The following is an 18,930-nucleotide window of genomic DNA, read 5'->3' on the forward strand; positions in this document are numbered from 1 at the left end:
CCAAGGAGGATGCATGAATTTGTTTTATTTATCAGGAGCCTGGATTTTTTTTTATTTTTACAAATCAGGCAGAGAACGTATCCAAGAAAATAAAGGAGAATGTTTGTAGCTCAGGGTTGAATTGAGGAGTCTTGGGAGCCCTTTGCAGCCCCACTTCCTTCCAGCAATGATGTCAGTCGGGGTAAGGAAACGCCTGCGAGAAGACAAGGCCAGAGAGCACCGAGGAGCCCCCACCCCACCCCCAATATCCAGCACGCCCTCCGCTTCTCTCCCCCCAACAACCACCCTGTGAGGTGGGCTGGACCGAAAGAGCGGCTGCCCCACACTTGAATTCAGGGTCCCTTCTTTCTACCCTGGGCTTTAATCACTGGACCCAACTGGTTCCCCTTCGGAGGCTCCTACAAGGCCGCAGCCCCAGAAGAGACCCGGCCTCCGCCTGCCTCAATACGGGGGGGGGGGGTGAGACGGGACCCCCAAAATCAAGGGGAACACCCGCCCCACCGCGCGGAACCATAGCAACCCTAGGCACCGCGCAGGCGCCCTGTGTCTAAAGGAAGGCCGATTGGTCGCTCTGGGGAGGGCGGCGATTGGCAGGAGGACCCCTTGGGGCGGTCCCTCCAGAGGAACAGGGGGCGCTTCCGCAGAAAAGCGCGTGGAGCCTCCACTTCCGGAAGCTAAACGGCCAACGAGGGAGCTTCCCAGAATCAGCGACGGAGGAACCCGGATGATGCAGGTTTGGCACAAAGGATGCTGGGAATCGCAGTCCGGGAGGGTTACTTTCGGGTTCGCTTGCGGCGGAGGCTTTGGCCTGTGCCTCCCTTGCGGGAAGGGGACGCACCCGTGACCCGCTTCTCTTTCTCCCCGCAGGAGGACGGAGGAGGAAGGAAGGAGGCGCCGCCCGAGAGGAGGAAAGCGCGCGCCGCAGAGCAGCTTTGCCCGATCCCGGAGCGGCTTCCCGGAGAGACGGCGAGGAGAGGCCGGGAGGCTCCGGCGCTGCAGGAGGGATGAGCCGAATGACGCTCCGGGAAAGGCGGCTTCCCGAAGGGCGATGCGGGGAGAAGGGAACGGGCGGAGACCCCGAGACGGGCCTGGAGGGCGGAGGGTCCCTCAGAAGACCCGGGAATCCCCAGAGGATCCAGGAGGACCCAGGAAAGAGATTTCAGTGCCCGGAATGCGAGAAATCCTTCAGAAATAGCGGACATTTTGAAAACCACCTAACAAGCCACTCATTGGAGAAACCATTTAAATGCTTTGAGTGTGGAAAGAGCTTCAGTCAGAAGAGCAGCCATGATAGCCATCTAAGAATCCACACAGGAGAAAAGCCTTATGAATGCGCGGAGTGTGGAAAGGGCTTCAGTCAAAGGAGCAACCTTTCTAGACATCAAAGGATCCATTTGATCAAGAAACCGAATAAATGCCTGGAGGGTATCAAAAGACCCGAGAATCCCCAGAGGATCCAGGAGGGACGAAAGAGATATCAGTGCCCGGAATGTGAAAAATCCTTCAAAACAAATTCACATCTTAAAAGGCATCTAAGCACCCACTCAGGACAGAAACCTCACAAATGCCTGGACTGTGGAAAAAGCTTCAGTGAGAGGGGATGCCTTTATACCCATCAAAAAATCCATTTACAAGAAGTGTACGAATGCGGGGAATGTGAAAAATCCTTCAAAACAATTCAAATCCTTGAAAAACATCAAAGAATCCACAAGCCATGTATATGCCTGGAGTGCGGAAAGAGCTTCAGTGAATGGAGAAATCTTAATAAGCATCAAAAAATCCACACAGGAGAAAAGCCTTATAAATGCTTTGAGTGTGGAAAAAGCTTTAATGTGCGTTCAAACCTCCGTCGACATCAAAGATTTCACACAGGAGAGAAACCCTATAAATGCTTGGAATGTGGAAAGTGTTTCAATGATAAAGGAACCCTGTATGGACATCAAATTATTCACACAGGAAAAAAATCACATAAATGTCTGGAGTGTGGAAAGAGCTTCAGTATGAGAGGATACCTTTACAGACACCAAAGAATCCACACAGGAGAAAAACCACATAAATGTCTGGAGTGTGGAAAGAGCTTTAGTATGAGAGGATCTCTATATGTACATCAAAATATTCACACAGGAGAAAAACCACATAAATGTCTGGAGTGTGGAAAGAGCTTCAGTATGAGAGGATACCTTTACAGACATCAAAGAATCCACACAGGAGAAAAACCGTATCAATGTATGAAGTGTGGAAAGAGCTTCAGTCTGAGAGCAAACCTTTACAGACACCAAAGAATCCACACAGGAGAAAAACCACATAAATGTCTGGAATGTGGAAAGAGCTTCAGTGTGAGAGGAAACCTTGACAGACATCAACGAACCCACACAGGAGAAAAACCCTACAAATGCCTTGAGTGTGGAAAGAACTTTACTGACTCTGGAAACCTCCGTCGACATCAAATAATTCACACAGGAGAGAAACCCTACAAATGCCTGGAATGTGGAAAGAGCTTAAGGACGAGCGGATATCTGTATGTGCACCAAATGATTCACACAGGAGAAAAACCACATAAATGTCTGGAGTGTGGAAAGCGCTTCAGGATGAGAGGATACCTTTACAGACATCAAAGAATCCACACAGGAGAAAAACCACAAATGTCTGGAGTGTGGAAAGAGCTTCAGTATGTGAGGAATTCTATATGTACATCAAAACGTTCACACAGGAGAAAAACCACATAAATGTCCCGAGTGTGGAAAGAGCTTCGGTATGAGAGGACATCTTGACAGACATCAAAGAATCCACTCAGGAGAAAAACCCTACAAATGCCTTGAGTGTGGAGAGAAAAATGATAAACATGCCTGAGTGTGAGAAGACCTTCAGTCGCAGTGTGTATCTCAGGAATTGAACTGCATATTCATTTTGGCCAAGTGTGAATAGACATGCTAGGAATTTGTCCTAAGTGCACAAGCTCTCAGTGTACTTACAAGGGAACGGAATAATTATATTCATGATAATTATAATTCAAATATGAGGGTTGAGTAAAGAAAATTTTAAGAAGGGTAAATAACTGCCAAATAAGGGACTTTCCCAGGCTGATTGATAAAGGACTTTTTCAATTGTACATGCGAGATGTTTCAACTGGCTGAAATTGTACCTTTTCACAACAAGATGTATGTGACTCATGATGCCATTTCCCATGTGAACCTTTTAATCCAATGTTAATTTCAGTGGTTATGCTTAATATGGCATGTTATTGCCCATGTCTCTGATGTAACTAAATGAGCAGGATGATGTCTTCCAGGGTGGATTTGATTTAAATCATGTTTTTTTTTTGAATCTTAAATCACTAGTAAAAAGGCTTGATTTAAATTAACCCGATTTAAATCATTTTTAAAGAGCAACTGTCATCTCTGTCCCGCAGCAGCTTTTCCTCTGACCCGCTGTTTGACTCACCAACAGTCCCATTCACTTTAATGGGACAGCTGGTGATGCGACAGTGACAACATGGTGAAGGATTTGGGGGTCAGCAGGTGAGTGGATGCCTGCTAATAGGTGCTGCCATCATGGATCTGAAATGACAGGTGCTCTTTAATATTTATAAGCTGCTTAGGAGGTTTCACTTTCATTTTTACTGTTTGCCTTTCCTCCTCACACTTGGAGCCTGGTGGCTTTTCTTTTCAAACAATCATACAGTTTGTAGTGTACATAGATTTGCAAAGCCATAGGATAAAGTAATATCCACTTTGCTTTATGATGTCTCTCATGGTTACTGTGAAATTATTGTTAGATTTTTACCCCAAATGCATTTTATTAAAATATATTTGATAAAAAAAAATCTGACCTTTTTTAAAATTAATTTTTATCCACTCTGATTTTTTCCATGCAATCAATTCTTGTTTTCTACTTTATGGAGTATAATATGAAACCCAATTCTGTGTCCTGGATTCCCTCCTTCCATTGAGGGAAATAAGGGTAAATAATAACTGCCAAAGAAGGGACTTTCCAAGGCTGATTAATAAAGGACTTTTTCAATTGTACATGCGAGATGTTTCAACTGGCTGATATTGCCATGATGCCATTTCCCATGAGAACGTTCTTTAATCCAATGCTAATTTCAGTGGTTATTGTGGGATGTTATTTTCCATGTCTCTGATGAAATGTAAATGAGCAGGATGATTTCTTCCGGGGTGGATTTGATTTAAATAACATTTTTTTTAAATCATATAAATCACTAATAAAAAGGCTTGATTTAAATTAATTTGAATCATTTTTAAAGAGCGATTGTCATTTCTTATCTTGCTGCGGCTCCTCCTCTGACCCGCTGCTGACTCACTGACATTGCCATTCCCTTTAATGGCATGGCTGGTGAAGCAGCAGTGGGACAATAAGTTGAGGGACGTGGCAGGCAGCAGGTGAGTGGAAGCCTGCTAAAAGATGCTGCCATGATGGATCTGAAATGACAGATGCTCTTTAATATATTTATAAGCTGTGGAAAGTTTCACTTCCTCCACTTCTGAAGCAACAGCCCCACCCCCCCCCCCTCTCCTTTTTCTGGAATAAGCCACTGGCACCTCAGCCTTTCTGTCTTGCTTGGAACACATCTTCCTTGGCAGGCATCAAGCCAAGGAAGCCAGATGTGTCTTGCAGTGTCCAAAGCTGCTTCCTTACTGGTAGTTTCCTAATGCCAGACTCAACCCTTCCCTCCAAAAAGCTTTTTTAAAAAATTTTTTACAACAAACATACAAAACAACAAATAAAACATTCAGTTATACAGTGTGTCAGTTTGGTACATATATCTTGTGCACAATATCTATAGTCTTTTCCTCTTAAATTTACATTCAAATTGTATTGATTAGCTTTCCATATCATATTATTAATATATCATCATGGATCTTTTAATTTCAATTCCATATTATCCTGAAGAGCAAATCTTGGTTCTTAACTCATTTTTATTCATGCTATAATTTATTCGGAAATAATCGGCTATACCCTCCAAAAAGCTTTGATACAGCTTTAGAGACCTAGCTAAGATTTGCCAATTGCTAGTTGAAACAGGAAGAGGAATGTGGACCTGGATTCTGTCAATTCACTTGACTGCTCCTATCCCCGTCCTTAAACGAATGCATGGATCATTAAGCAGGGTGGGGGGTAGTAGCCCTTGAAGGACTAGGACAGTCCCATGTCCAGTATCTCTCAAAAAGCAAGGGACAGGATTTTCCCCTATAGTCGTCACAATCAGGTTCTTTGGGGAAGGTGTTCCTAACTTCAAAAGTTCTCTGGTCCTATCACACTGTCAAACTACCAAATAGGGCTGTTTTACTATCATCCTTCTCTTTTCTACTACCTATTCCTTACCTTCTTATGACTATAATGTTGCTTGTATCTTACCATTTATATTGTTTTATTTCATAACCTAGTATGATTTATGTTGATTGTTTATTTAGTAACCTGTGACTATCACTGAGTGCTGTGTCACGATTGAAGATGAATGCATTTTATGATTATAATCATGATTTATCACTTGTTGCCTGTATGTACAATGAGGGCTTCTGCACAGGAGACAAATTCCTTTTGTCACACTTGGCTAATAAAGAATTTTAGACTGTGGGTAAAAGAAATTACAAGTATTCAATTAGAATTCAAACCTGAAATATTTTTGTTGGGAATGTTAAAAGTGGACTATGTAAATGAAATGAAATATTTAATTCTCCATATAATCACAGCGGCAAGAATTGCATTGGCACAATGTTGGAAGGGCGAACAAATGCCAACAAATAATTTGATTACTCAGAAAATACTTGACTGCGCTGAAATGGACCTACTCACACAAAAATTTAGGAATAAGGAAGACTCAAGATATATTAAAGCTTGGGATAAATGGTATAAGTGGATTAAAGAGAAAAAAACAGGAAATTAAAATATATGTTTTTGATGAATAGAGTAATTAAATTAAGAATGTTTACCAAATAAGAAATGAATAGTAGTAAAATTATCACCAAGAAAAAAGCACACTGTCTTAGTCGATTAGAAGCATATGTTTTATATGTTTATTATGTATTTGTATGTATAGATTTTGTCTACAACGTAAAGTTGTATTTGATGTACTGTACATAGTATATTTCTTTTTTTATCTCTAATAAAGTTTTCTTTTAAAATTAAAAAAAAAGAATTTTAATTCTAATAATTATAATTCATCAACAACGCAGGTATTCACAATACCTGGTGATTCCTATTTCTCCAGAGAGCAGGACCAAAAACATTATCTAATCCTTGGTTTGTGCATGGATGAAGGGATATATCCTGCAAGGATGAAATGATGAGCTTCATCACTGGAAGCTTTCAAGAAGAGAATGGACTGCCATTTGTCAGAAGTGGTATAGGCTCTCCTGCTTGGGCAGGGGGTTGGACTAGATGACCTAAAAGGTCCGTTCCAACTCTGTTCATCTGAAGGGGTGGGGGGGAAGCTTTCTAAGAACTTTGCAAACTCTCAAATTCCCTTATTTTCTTTCCTATGCTTTTGTTTCTGGCATTATTGCTTTGAAAATCCACTGGAGGGCAGAATAGCTCCACCAAAACTATCTTTAAGCAACAGAGGTCTCCAAAGTTGGCAACTTTGAGACTTACAGACCTCAGCTCCATAGAGTTGAAGTCCACAAGTCTTAAAAGTTGCCAAGTTTGGGGAGCCCTGCATTACAAAATGGTTTCCTTTCTCCCCGGCTGAAAATTTACATTCAGATATTTCGGGGTTAGGGTTTTTATTGAATATATATTCATTTACTCCATCCGTGCTTAAGTCCTTTCACACTTTGGAGGGATGGGAGGGGTGTTATCCACATTTGCACAATGAATAGTCATTCAGCCCAACTGCTAAAGGCTAGAATGGACAGGGATGGATGGAAACTGATGGAGAGATTCAATCTAGAAATGAGGAATTTTGGCTCTTCGGCTTTGTAACGGAGATTAGCAACTGCCCTCTAGAGCTGGATATATATGTATAATACATATGTGTGTGTGTGTATATATCTATATATCTCTATCTAATCTATATATCTGTGTGTGTGTGTGTGTGTGTAGACACACACCTCTCTCAAGATTAGCTACAGGAGGAACAAAAAGAGAACTTGAACTAGAACCAAGAGGGGAGAGGTGGCCCAGCAACCCAGTCTGAAACCTGAGCGGAGCCAGTGGGCTGCAAACAGAGGCCACTGAGCAACAGGTAAAAGGAGAAGCTTCCTATCAGTGAGGAGAGTTAAGCAGTGAAAGAGCTTTGCCTCCAGAGGTGCTGGGTGCTGCTTCACTGGGGATTTTTAGAAAAAGTCTGCACAGCCACACAGGGTCTCTTGCTTTCTCCCCAGGCGCCTTAATCACTGGACCCAACTGGCTCCCCTTCATAAACAATCAACTTTTCTACTTTTTCTACTGTATACAATGAACCCGATTCTGTGTTCTGGATTCACTCTTTTCATTAAGGGAAATCTCTTTGCTACCATATTCTAATAAATGGCCTTTACACGGTCATCCCACTCAGATCCTAATTGAAGCCATGTGGCTGAATCTAGGGCTAATTTGGCTTTTATTGTGGGTGTGAAGGAGCTTCTCCCTGTCATTACTCGATACGATCTGTATGGGTTTTCCAAATGTCCATACCATCCCCAGATGTCTGAAACTCTTGTCAATTGGCTTTCCTAGTCTTCCAGCAGAAACCGCTACAAGAGATTCTCTAAGGCCAGCGAAGCTCTGCGAGATACAAGCCACATTCTAAAATGGCCTCTACCCTTTTAGCCTTAAACGCCTGGCTTTTCCCCAGGTGCTGGGAGATCAGAGAATGAAAAGTGGGCATGGATTGGTGCCTGGTTTTTGTTTCTATTTTCAGTGTTTTGTGTTTTAATGCGTTGGATAGTTTTTAAAACGGCTTTTGGGGAGCTGCAGTGAGTTGACTGAAAGAGTTATAACCATGTTTTAAATGAATTGAGACTCATTAGGGACCTGTTTGCTCTCCCACGAGGTACAGAGATGAGGTCTTTTCCAGTTGTCAGGATAGTGAACATCCCCCATTGCTATGATTTCTGTTAAGTGTTGTTAATCAGCAAAAGGTTAAAACTCGATTTCATTCAGGGTTACATCAGGGTTGTGTTTGGGGGGAGAATAGGGGGGCAGGTGGGTGTTGCTGGGGTAGGCATGGCCAGCTCGTCAGTCCTATTGGGGGCACCTGTAGTGGCCAAGCGCTGAGGCAGGACTTCCCTCTCAGACCCTCCCTCATAATTTTCCTTCCTTCCCCTTTCTTCTTTTTCCTTCTCTTTCCTTCTTCCTTCCTCTCTTTTGTTATTTTTCCTCCCTTGCTCTCTTTTCATCTTTCCTTCTTTGTCTTTCCTTTCCCTTTCTCCTTTCCTGTCCTGTCTTGGATGCTCAAATGCAAAAGGGGAAACATTTGTTTCGCTTTTAGTTCGTTTTGCTAACCCTTTGCCAGCAAAAACGGACCTCACTTTTATGCTGGCAGAGGACTGCAGGTGGCTGTCAGGGCTGAAAACTGGCCGGTAGAGCTGCCTGTGTCCCTCCTGAGCTGTTTTCGCTGGCAGAGGCCCTGTGGGCCAGTCCTTTGCTATTTCTAGGGCGGCCCTGTGGGCCAGATCTTGAGTTTTGACACCCCTGATCTAGTTCCTGTGATTGGGTGGTCCATAGTATACCCCCATGGCAACATCATTCCGTTTTCATATAAACCCAAATGCATTCAAGGTGGTTTTATTTTTTGCATTTCTACAAAGGTGTAGCCGTTTAGTGAAACTCCACCTCCTCTTTTATGAGGCCTGTTTTGAAAAATTTAAATCCTGGGTTTCATCCCACGTTTCAGTAATGGCAACAATGGCATCTTTGCTCTCATGTAAGGACTTCAGGTTCACTCTCTAATTTATTCTTCATACTTTGGGTGTTAACGTGTAGGTATCTCATCCTTTTTTTTATTGTCCTTGCATTTCCTTCCTAGATCTGCATTAGTCCTGGACAGTGGAGAAAAATAATTTCCAAAGAACTTTGTTCACAAAAACTTTATTCAACAACTTTATTTTCTCCCTCTCCTCCAAGATTTCTGTACTTTCCACTTAATTTGGCAGCTCTTCGGCTTTTCAGAGGGAAGGGAGAGAATTAAAACTTCTTGCTTCCTTTCCCCACCTGCCCTTTGAACAAATCACAAGAGACGCACTTCGAAAATAATAAATTAGCAATACATTCAACGCCAAGATGATCCCTGCAGCAAGCTTTTCTCTCTTCTGGTCTGCCCCAGCCTGGCGAAAGGGATGGGCCTGGCAGCAGGGAACTGTGGGGCTTTGGAGGCCCCTTTCTGTGGCACGAAGCAAAAGATGGGGCTATTTGCCCCAACAGCCAGCATACCTCCCTCACTGCCCAAGAACCCCGAGGAGAAAGGCTTTCCGGTCGTGGCTATGACCAGAAAGGGGATTTGGGATCCCTTGAACCCTCGGAGACAGGGCACCTTCTCTACCACTGGGCATTTTGTAGGATGCGATCCAAGATGCTTTTGCTGAGAAGACCCTTTCTATGGGATATTCTCACTCCGCAGGGTAAACAGTCCCCCACCTCAGTCCTTCAGTTAATGTAGCTGGACAGTCGACGGACAGGATGGAGAAAGGGAAGCAAAGCCAGCCTTTCACTGTAGCTGCCGGGATTTCTGAGCTGCTGCAGTTGGATTCCCATGACCACAAGTGATGGGTTTCTCCTCCCTCCCTCTTCCATCAAGAGCTCAAACCCTTTTGCTCAAGGAGCTGTTTGCAAGAAGGGCCTTTTTCCTCCCTATGGCGGGAGGCTCCACCATAGATTGGTTGGGGAAAAAGGTACCCATAAAGCACGGCCGTCTGGATTCACAGAGTTACGCCCATGGCCTGGCCTGATTCCCACTGAGGCCTTTGGACCTCACACATTGGGCAACTGCCTCCTTGATCTGGTCCAGGTCTAGGACCGTTGGGTTATCAGGATCTCCCTTCTCAACAGGGACCTCTTTCTGTGGTCTTGGTCTGCGGTTCAGGCAGACTAGAAACACACGCTGGAGACCTGGGCGGTTCTTGGGAAGTTGTCCAATCTTTCTGGGATGTTCAAAAGGCAAAAAGATCAGGAGTTGGGGAGCACCTATTCCAACTAACATGCTCTATGAAAAGGCAGGTGCTTTAAGGAGCTGCAGCATGCAATCAAGTCCTGATTTTTTTTGGTGGGGGCCACCATAGAATATCTCTTCAAGTACTTTCAAGGAGTTTTGAAAGTACTACACAAGTAGGAAAACCAGGAAAAAGTCAATCGCCCAGGGGAATGTCAACTAACTTTGTCTAATTCCACAGCTGCTGATATAATTGTGGAATAAACTCCAAACCAACAGTCCAGGATAAGCAGAGAAAAAAGCAACAACTCTTCTCTACCTTCAAGGAAACCAGATTAAAAGAGGGCCAGAATCTGGCTAAAATCTTTATTATTTTGCCTGAAAATCCTTCAACTGGTTACTAAAAATATTATTTTTTGTGAAAGGCTGCAGTAGCTATAGAGGTAGCCTGCATTAACCATTCGTTATGGCAGTCCTGAATGAAGGGACGTAACATGTCCCTGAAGTTATGGCCATTGTCAATGCCCCTGTGGCCACATAATGAAAAGTCGACACTCCGCACCCTGCCAGACCTTATGACTGCCCTCTTCCTGACCCCATCTCTGCCCTTCCTCTGAGCATGCAAAACTTCTGAAGGATCATGGGAATGGAGACCACTTGGAGAGTGGCGCAAGGCAGCCTCAATAAAGCTTTGCCACACACAGGCTGGGCACGCCTGACCATAGTTGGAAAGGAACAGCCAAAGTGAGACACTTTGTGTATTAGCAGACCGAATCTCCCAACCCTAGTGGGCTGGATACAAGCTTTGTGATTCACTGGAGCATCTGCCATCCTGCATGGCCTGCCTCGGGCACCCCAGGATTTCCCCAGCCTTCCTAAGACACCCCTGGCACCTCGAACCTGGGATTCCAGGTTCCACTTAACAAGCAGACATGCTGGGATGGCAGGCTTTGAGCAATAGCACTTAAAACTTTCACGGTGCTTTCCAGCCCTCTCTAAATGGTTTACAGCCTCTTTGCCCCCAATAATTTGGCTCCTCATTTTACCGACCTCAGAAGGATGGAAGGCTGAGTCAACCTGGAGCCTGGTGAGATTCAAACCGCCAAATTGCAGGCAGACGGCACTCAGCGGAAGCAGCCTGCAGTACTGCACACTGACCACTGCACCACCATGGCTCAAGCAGTGATCACATCCCACCTTAAGAACTGCGGCAACTACCCCCACCCATCTACCGTATTTCTAGAGAGATGCAGAATACTGAAAGCGAGTGACTTAGAACTAGACTTCATTGCCACTTTGAATGGTGTGGAGCAATTTAGAAGTGGCACTGGATCCTGTAATCAGCCAAAGGGCTGATGGGGCAGGCAGAGGCTCCATGGATATTTCTGTGCCCCAGTGGGCCCTGTAGCCAACACAGGCCTGGCCTGCAGAAGATTTCTGCATGCTGGACAGCCATTACAGCCTGCACTGGATCTCCCCCACCCCAGCTCTGCTTAATAAGCACTTACATCACTACAGCTGGGACAGCCTCGACTGCAGTCGCTGAGCAAAACGGCCACCCGACATGATTCTGAACCCAGCTGTGGTCGTAAGTCAAAGGCCACCTGTACTTATGTGTTCCACCCAAATTTCCCTTGGCTAACAGAAACCAAACATCTTGGTTCTGGGTGTTTGCTTCCCTCTTGTCTCCTCCCTAGCACCTTTCCAACTAGCATCAGATTGCACCTGAGATAAAAGGGCACCAAAAAGCACATTTTGAAAGCAAGGTTCGCACACGCACACACACAGAGTCACCGATTGTCACCAATTCTCATATTCCCAAGTGGGCTGATGATTTGGCACGGGATACAGGCCTAAAGAGGCAGAGACATAAATCAATCTGACTTGGGGGGGGGGCTGTCGACCCCTCCAGCAGCCCCTTGGGGGTGTGGCCCCTTGGTGGAGACCTCCCACTTCCTCGGTTCCTGAGCCTGGTTTCCATAGACGATGTTCAAGCAGAAAAGAAGCCTCACTCTTGCCCGGTTGGCCCACAGGCACCTCGGTCAGCCGGAAGCGCCCACCCATTCTGCTTGCCACTCTTGCCAGTGCCATGTTCTCCGGGGGGAGAAAGTGCAGAAGGGAGGCATTGCCCCCCACCCCAAGAATGCCCCGAGTGCCACGGCCCAGATCTTCAGCTGGGAGCATCCAGAAGTCCTTCCCTTCGCTGGCCGTTTGTTCTGGCTTAACTGAAGCTGGGTCTTGGCTAGTGATCTGGTGCTCAATCCTTGGCTTGGTCGTCTTCTCCTGAAGCCAGGTCCACCCGCTGCTCATCCATGCGCTTGGCTTGGACTCGCTGGATGAGGCTGAAGAAATCCTCATCGGGCACCGTGGGACCACGGGGGATGGAATGGGGTGGGGCACAGCGCTGGTCATCCAGGCGGGAGGACTGCAGAAAGCAGGGTGGATAAAAATCGATGGGTTTTTTTTAAAAAAAAAAAATCCACAATATTTACATTTTCGGTAAACTCATTTAATGAATCCAAGCCCTGCAAGCTGAGATAACATGCCCTGCATTGATGCATTCGCAGAGTTTCACAGCAACCGTGAGATAAATCAGAAAGCAAAATGCAGGAATATTCCTTTATCCCATTGTTTTGCAAATCTATGTACACTACAAATTGTATGATTGTTTGGAGAGAAATGCATCTGTACCACCAGGCTCCAAGTCGGAGGAGGAAGGGCAGGCAGTAAAAATGGAAGTGAAACCTTCTAAGCAGCTTATAAATATATTAAAGAGCACCTGTCATTTCAGATCCATCCTGCAGCCCCTGTTAGCATCCACTCACCTGCTGCTTCCCAAATCCTTCACCGTGTTGTCATTGCCACATCACCAGCTGTCCCTTTAAAGCAGTGGCCCCCAACCTTTTTTGTGCCACGGCCCGGTACCGGCATCACAAAATGATCCACGGCCCGGTACCGGCATCAGCACACATGACAAGGCAAGGCGAACCGAGCGACCGGCCAGCCAGCCGTCCCCTGTTTCTCCCCGCCACCTTCAACTCCTCCTTTGTACCTTTGTCGATGGGCTTCGGGACGGCTTCGGGACGGCGGCTCGGCTCGCCTTGCCTTGGGTGCTGAAAGAATCCTCGCGCCTTAGTTTCGTTCGAAGCCGCCCCCCCCCTTCGATGAAACTAAGGCGCGAGGATTCCTTCAGGACCCAAACGCCGCTTTCCAAACCGGAAAAGCTCACCCGGAAGCACTTTCTCATCGAAACAAGATGGCGGAGCCCAGCAAACCAACGGCCCGGTAGAAAATGTTCCACGGACCGGTCCCGGTCCGGGGCCCGGTGGTTGGGGATCCCTGCTTTAAAGGACTGTCAGTGAGTCAACAGCGGGTCAGGGGAGGAGCCACTGCGGGACAGAGATGACAGTTGCTCTTTAAAAATCATGATTTAAACCGAGGGGATTTAAATGAAGCTTTTTTACTAGTGATTTAAATTGACTTTATTTCAATCAAATCCACCCGGGTTGCTCCTGAAGGTAGCACCAGGCAGGGCTTCCTTGCCAGCCAGTTTACAAGGCTGTTAGGAGATTTCAGTGTGAATCACTAAGAACTCCACACATGGCGCTGAGCATCTTGGGAGGAAAAGCATAAGAAAGCAGGACGGGGTGTAACCTAATTTAGAGGTCTCCAACGTTAGCAACTTTAAGACTTGTGGACTTCAATTCCCAGAATTCCTCAGCCAGCAAAGCTGGGAGTTGAAGTCCACAAGTCTTAAAGTGGCCAAGGTTGGAGACCCCTGATTTAGAGGATGTGCTAAAACTGACTAAAGGGGTAGGCAGGAGAAGCCATAAGCTCTCAAGATCTTCCCCTACGGTGGGAAAAGGATGGTCCACTCTTGCTTGGCTCCCCTAGTGGAAGACATGGTGCCCAGCCTGTGCTTAGTGCCTAGGGCTTCTGCACTGGCATCACATCTATTAAAGGGAAAGGGAAAGGTTCCTCTCGCACATCCGTCTAGTCGTTTCCAGCTCTAGGGGGCGGTGCTCATCTCCGTTACAAAGCCAAAGAGCCAGCGCTGTCCAAAGACGTCTCCGTGGTCATTTGGCCGGCATGAGTAAATGCCGAAGGCGCATGGAACTCACACCTGCTAAGTTCCACCAAAAGCTAAGATTTGCCCAATGCTAGATAAAAAAAGTTAGCCACAACGTCTCGTGATCTGGGCCAGACTACTCTGAACAGCCATATGTCGTTTATTTCATTACTGCAATTATATCCCACTTTGTTGAAAATGGAGTATGTCGGGAGTGTCCTTCCCCCTCCTCATTTCATCTCCATCTCAACAAGAAACTAATCAAGGAGAGAAGCAACCAAGAAATTTCCTGACAGAACAATTAATCAGTGGAACAACTTGCCTCCAAAAGTTGTGAATGCTCCAACACTGGAAGTTTTTAAGAAGAGATTTGTCAATATATTCATGAACTGGAATAGAGCTTGGTAACAAGGTCAGCCAATGAGAGCTGAGTTGAGGGCTGATACTTAAAGAGAGAATCTGGGTGTGGTTTATCTCTGTTCTGGGCTCAGCTCTAAAGTGAAAGAGAAACTAACTTGCTTGCTTGCCTGCTGAACTAAAAGTGAAACCGAGGTCTGTTTCTGAGCTCCTGAATTGCTGCTCTGCCCTGAACCTGTAACATGTCTGCTTCTGTTTGAGTTGGCTCCATGTTGGAAAAATCTACAACTGGTATTGTAAAATTTACTTTATCTTTTTATAAAGAAGTTAAATGAAGCCCCAGCCACCTGTGTTTACTTTTCTGGTGCTGAATTTACACTGCAATACTCTGAACAAGATTGGATAACCATTTGTCTGAAATGGTATAGGGTTGGAGTAGAAGACCTCTACGGTCCCTCCCAACTCTGCTGTTCTAATTCTAATTATTTTAATTCTAATTCTAATAATTCTAATTATCCTAACTCTAATTATTCTAATAATTCTAATTCTAATAATCCCTATTTCCTATCCCCTATCCTATTCTTGCCTGCAAGGTAGATTTAGCTGTAAGAAAGCAAGTGGTTCAAAATCTGCCAATGAAACCCGTGGCTAAATGAGGCCTTGAGCCCACACCTTAGCTCCAAGGCCCTACCGTTAACCCCAAAAGAGTTCCATGCTCACCTGGGGGTTATGAAGGCCCGCACAGCCCCTAGCCCCTGGGAAGTTTGGCAAAGGTTGAATTTCCTTCCCATTTGCTATTAGAATTTTCCACCAAGGGTAGGAAGGGCAGGAGTGCAACCAACCCACCTGGCATTTCATCAGCATGTTGAAGAATTCGTCGCCAGGCTCTTGGGCCTCGCCGTCCATGCGAAGGTGGCCCAGGTTGCTGGGCGTGATGCGGAGCCCAGGAAGATTCCCCACGCTGGCCCGCTGGTCATCAAGCCGCCGGCTCTGGGAGCTGGCAATGAGGTCGAAGAGCTCCTCGGTCTGCGGGGAGGCCATGGACTGAGCTGGGAGAGAAACCAGACGAGGGATGAGCAAGCCAGCCAGCCCTGGAAGAACCCTTAGTTACCTGGGGTGGAGGGGTATCAGCTCAGCTCGTCCTCCTCTCTGGCAGCCTTTTGAAGACCAGGAATTACCTCCTGGACCCTTTGGGGAGTATAAATTCCACCCCCAGTGAGTTCTGCAGTACCCAACCCAGTTTAACTCCGCCTTGATTTTCATTTAACATAAGAAAGGAGAGAGAGAACCTAGACAGACTTCCAAGAGTCTGTAGTTGGGTCTCCAATAGCTGTAACATCCGACCAATCTATGTGATGTTTGCTCCTCAACTTGGTTCACCTCAACGGCCCTTCCTCCTTGGGACAAAGTCTGGGCCTGTCTCCTTTTTCCCAAGGCGAGGAATTTTCATCTGTCCATCACAAGGAGGCTTCCTGGCCACGTAATTGCTGCGTCCCCTACTAGAACAGTGGTCACCAACCAGTCGGCCAGGGATCACTGGTGGTCCGCAAGAAAATTTTGGTGCTCCGCAGAGAAATGTCCCCCCCCCCCAAAAGCAATTAATCCAGGCTGGGCAGGAACACAAGGCTTGCGTTGCTTGCATTGCGAACAACACGAGGTAGTGAGGGGAGGAGGAAAATGGCGGAGGGGGGGGACTTGCCCCACTCGCCCCACACACCTGGCCTGGCCACTAGGCTGCTTCTTTCCACTTCTTTCTTCTTCTGCTTTTGGCTACACACAAGGAAAGCAGCAAAAGTCTTTCTTTCTCTCCCCCAAACTCCACCAGAAATGAGTCTTTGGGACCCTGCAAGGCCTCCTGCTCCAAGAGGCTGCGCCAGCGTGACAAGTCTCACCAAGATTCATTCATGGCGGAGTTTGGGGGAGAGAAAGAAAGACTTTTGCTGCTTTCCTTGCATGAAGCCAGTCTCTCTCTCTCTCTCTCTCTCTCTCCCCCCCCTCAAGAACAGAGCTGGAGACGGTATCCTAAATGGGGCGGGAATTTTTTTTTACAGAAAATAAAAAATTGGGGGGGGATTTTCCCAGGGTCTCTGCTGCTTTCTGCAGAGACCCTGGGAAAACGTCAGCAAGCCACCATCAGTCAAAATTCATATTAGTGGTCCACGGGATTTAAACTTATGAGTTTGGTGGTCCCTGAGGTCCAAAAGGTTGGTGACCCCTGCCCTGGAAAGTTGCTGTGTGACTGGGCAACAACCCAGCACAGGACATGAAGCAAGGCCCAGGGAAGCTGATGGCAGATTCGACAGCTTCGCAGCGGTAATATTAACAGATTAACAGAGTTGGAAGGGACCTTGTAAGTCATCTAGTCCCGTCACTACCAGCCCCCGCCCAAGCGGGAGACCCTACACCATTTCTGAGAGATGGCAGCCCAGCCTCTTCTTGAAAGCTTCCAGGTGAAGCTCCCACAACTTCTGAAGGTAATTTCTGTTCCATGGGTTGGTGGCTCTCAATGTCAGAAAATTCCTCCTTATTTCCAGGTTGCATCTCTCCTTGTTCATCGTCCATCCATTATTCCTTTTCTGGCCTTCAGGTGCTTTAGAAAACAGCTTGACCCCCTCCTCCTCTCTGTGGCAGCCCCTCAAATATTGGAAGATGCTCTCCTGTCTCCCCTGATCCTTCTCTTCCCTAGACTAGCCAGGCCCGGTTCCTGCAACCATTCATATGTTTGTGCCTCCACTCCCCTCATCATCCTGATTGCTCTTCACTGCACTCTTTCTAGAGTCTCAACCTCTTTTTTATAGTGTAGTGACCAAAACTGGATGCAGTCCTCTAGGTGTGGCCTTACTAAGGCTTTGTAGAGTGGTAGTAGTACCTCCCTTGATCTTGATTGCCTCCCTCTGTTAATGCAATTTAGGATTGCATTGGCTTTTTTGGCTGCCGCTGCACATTGTTGGCTCGTATTTAATTGGTTGTCCACTAAGATCCCCAAGATCCCTCTGGGAGTTACTGCTTGGCCACCTTACCCTTCCTTACTAAGATTGGGCCACTTACTTTGTGCCTCTTCCCGGGCAGGGACAGGGGTAGCCGCTGCTTCATCCGAGTCTCTCTGGGAGTCTTCCAAAGGGCAGCGCTGGTCTTCCATCCGGTTGCTCTGGAATTTGCTCAAGAGGTCAAAGAAACAGTCCTCACTGGAAGGGGCTCGCTTGGTTTTCTGCAACGATGAGGGCCATGACATTAAAAGAAAGGAGACGGTCGCCCATCCCTGAACATCACCACACCTCATGGTTAGGTAAAACTAAAACTGGGTTGGATTTCTCCCCTCTGCCAGCTCAGAAAAAGATCTTAAGGAGTCTTAATTTCTAGCTTTGCCTTATTTCTTTTTAATCCAACAACGTTTATTTCTTTGAAATAAAAGTTAAAATGGAAAACTCAAAAAAAAAAAAATCGAAACTTAAAAACAGCAACAAAAAAATCCCCCCAAAACACAAAACATACAAGATGTTGAAAAGAAATGTGCATTAAAAAAAACCCAACATATATACACCTATTGGCCCCCACCCCAGTTGAATATTGATTAATACGTTGCTACAATATAGTACAATATTACTACTTAATACATTATATCAAAATGGACAGTGATACACACACACACACACGCACACACAAAGGAATATATGTATGTATACAGCATGAATATGTGTGTTATGCCTGTGTTTGGGCACACTTTCTCGAGAGCAGGCAACAGAATTTCATTAATGTGAGTCAGTGTACTCGCAATAAAAAAATGACAATAAAGTTATCTTATATCTTTAGATTAGATTACATTAACAGAGTTGGAAGGGACCTTGTAGGTCATCTAGTCCAACCCCCCCCCCCGCCCAAACAGGAGACCCTACACCATTTCTGACAGACGGCAGTCCAGTCTCTTCTAATCCTCCCCTCATCCTCCTGGTTGCTTTTCTATATTCTTCAAATATAGGAAAAGTAGGAGTTACAACTTCTCTTTTCTTTCCAACGTCCAAGAGTAAGCAGACATGCCTGCAGGAAAGGGCTCTCAAAATCACTCAGGAAAAAAATAATAATCAGAGAATGCATGATTTCAGAGCTGTGAAATGTTTCCTACTTCTGGCCCTGGGTTTCTTTCAACTCCACGCCAGAGAGAGTTAAACTGTTTCCCTTCTTCAATAGACAGTTTCACAGCGATGTCACCTGCTGGTTATAAATACTGTTCCTGACAGTAAACCGTCTTCCCCCACCCTGCAAACACACACACACACAAACACACAAACCCCTCTAGTTTGTTGCCTCCACAATAATGTAAAGTTAGCTTTCCACCTTATGGTGCCGGGAAGACAAGAAAACAAAAGAGAGAAAAAATACCCCAAAGACATGAAAAGGCTGGGAAGGGAAAGGTGTCCAT

General features: G+C 45.9%; 2 protein-coding genes across 3 annotated transcripts in view; one reads left to right on the plus strand and one right to left on the minus strand.

Moving 5' to 3' along the window:
* Positions 1–660: 660 nt before the first annotated feature.
* Positions 661–6,154, plus strand: LOC113427501 (uncharacterized). Its single transcript, XM_087944013.1, has 2 exons — positions 661–733; positions 868–6,154. The coding sequence occupies exon 2, from the start codon at positions 1,005–1,007 to the stop codon at positions 2,724–2,726; it is 1,722 nt and encodes a 573-aa protein (XP_087800139.1). The 5' UTR covers positions 661–733; positions 868–1,004; the 3' UTR covers positions 2,727–6,154.
* Positions 6,155–8,725: 2,571 nt separating this feature from the next.
* The window catches only part of GPSM1 (G protein signaling modulator 1), an 84,005-nt gene continuing 73,800 nt past the window's right edge, over positions 8,726–18,930 (minus strand). For both annotated transcript variants that reach the window (XM_087944009.1, XM_087944010.1), the window contains exons 12-14: positions 17,562–17,721; positions 15,360–15,562; positions 8,726–12,512 (exon numbers count right to left, since the gene is read on the minus strand). In XM_087944009.1, the coding sequence (XP_087800135.1) occupies positions 12,345–12,512; positions 15,360–15,562; positions 17,562–17,721 (531 nt within the window). In that variant the 3' untranslated portion in view covers positions 8,726–12,344. The remainder of the gene's footprint in view (positions 12,513–15,359; positions 15,563–17,561; positions 17,722–18,930) is intronic.

Source organism: Notechis scutatus, chromosome 15 (genome assembly GCF_049901735.1).
Source record: "Notechis scutatus isolate UNSWTSFEM ecotype Mainland chromosome 15, rNotScu1.2, whole genome shotgun sequence".
NCBI classification, from domain to species: Eukaryota; Metazoa; Chordata; class Lepidosauria; order Squamata; family Elapidae; genus Notechis; species Notechis scutatus.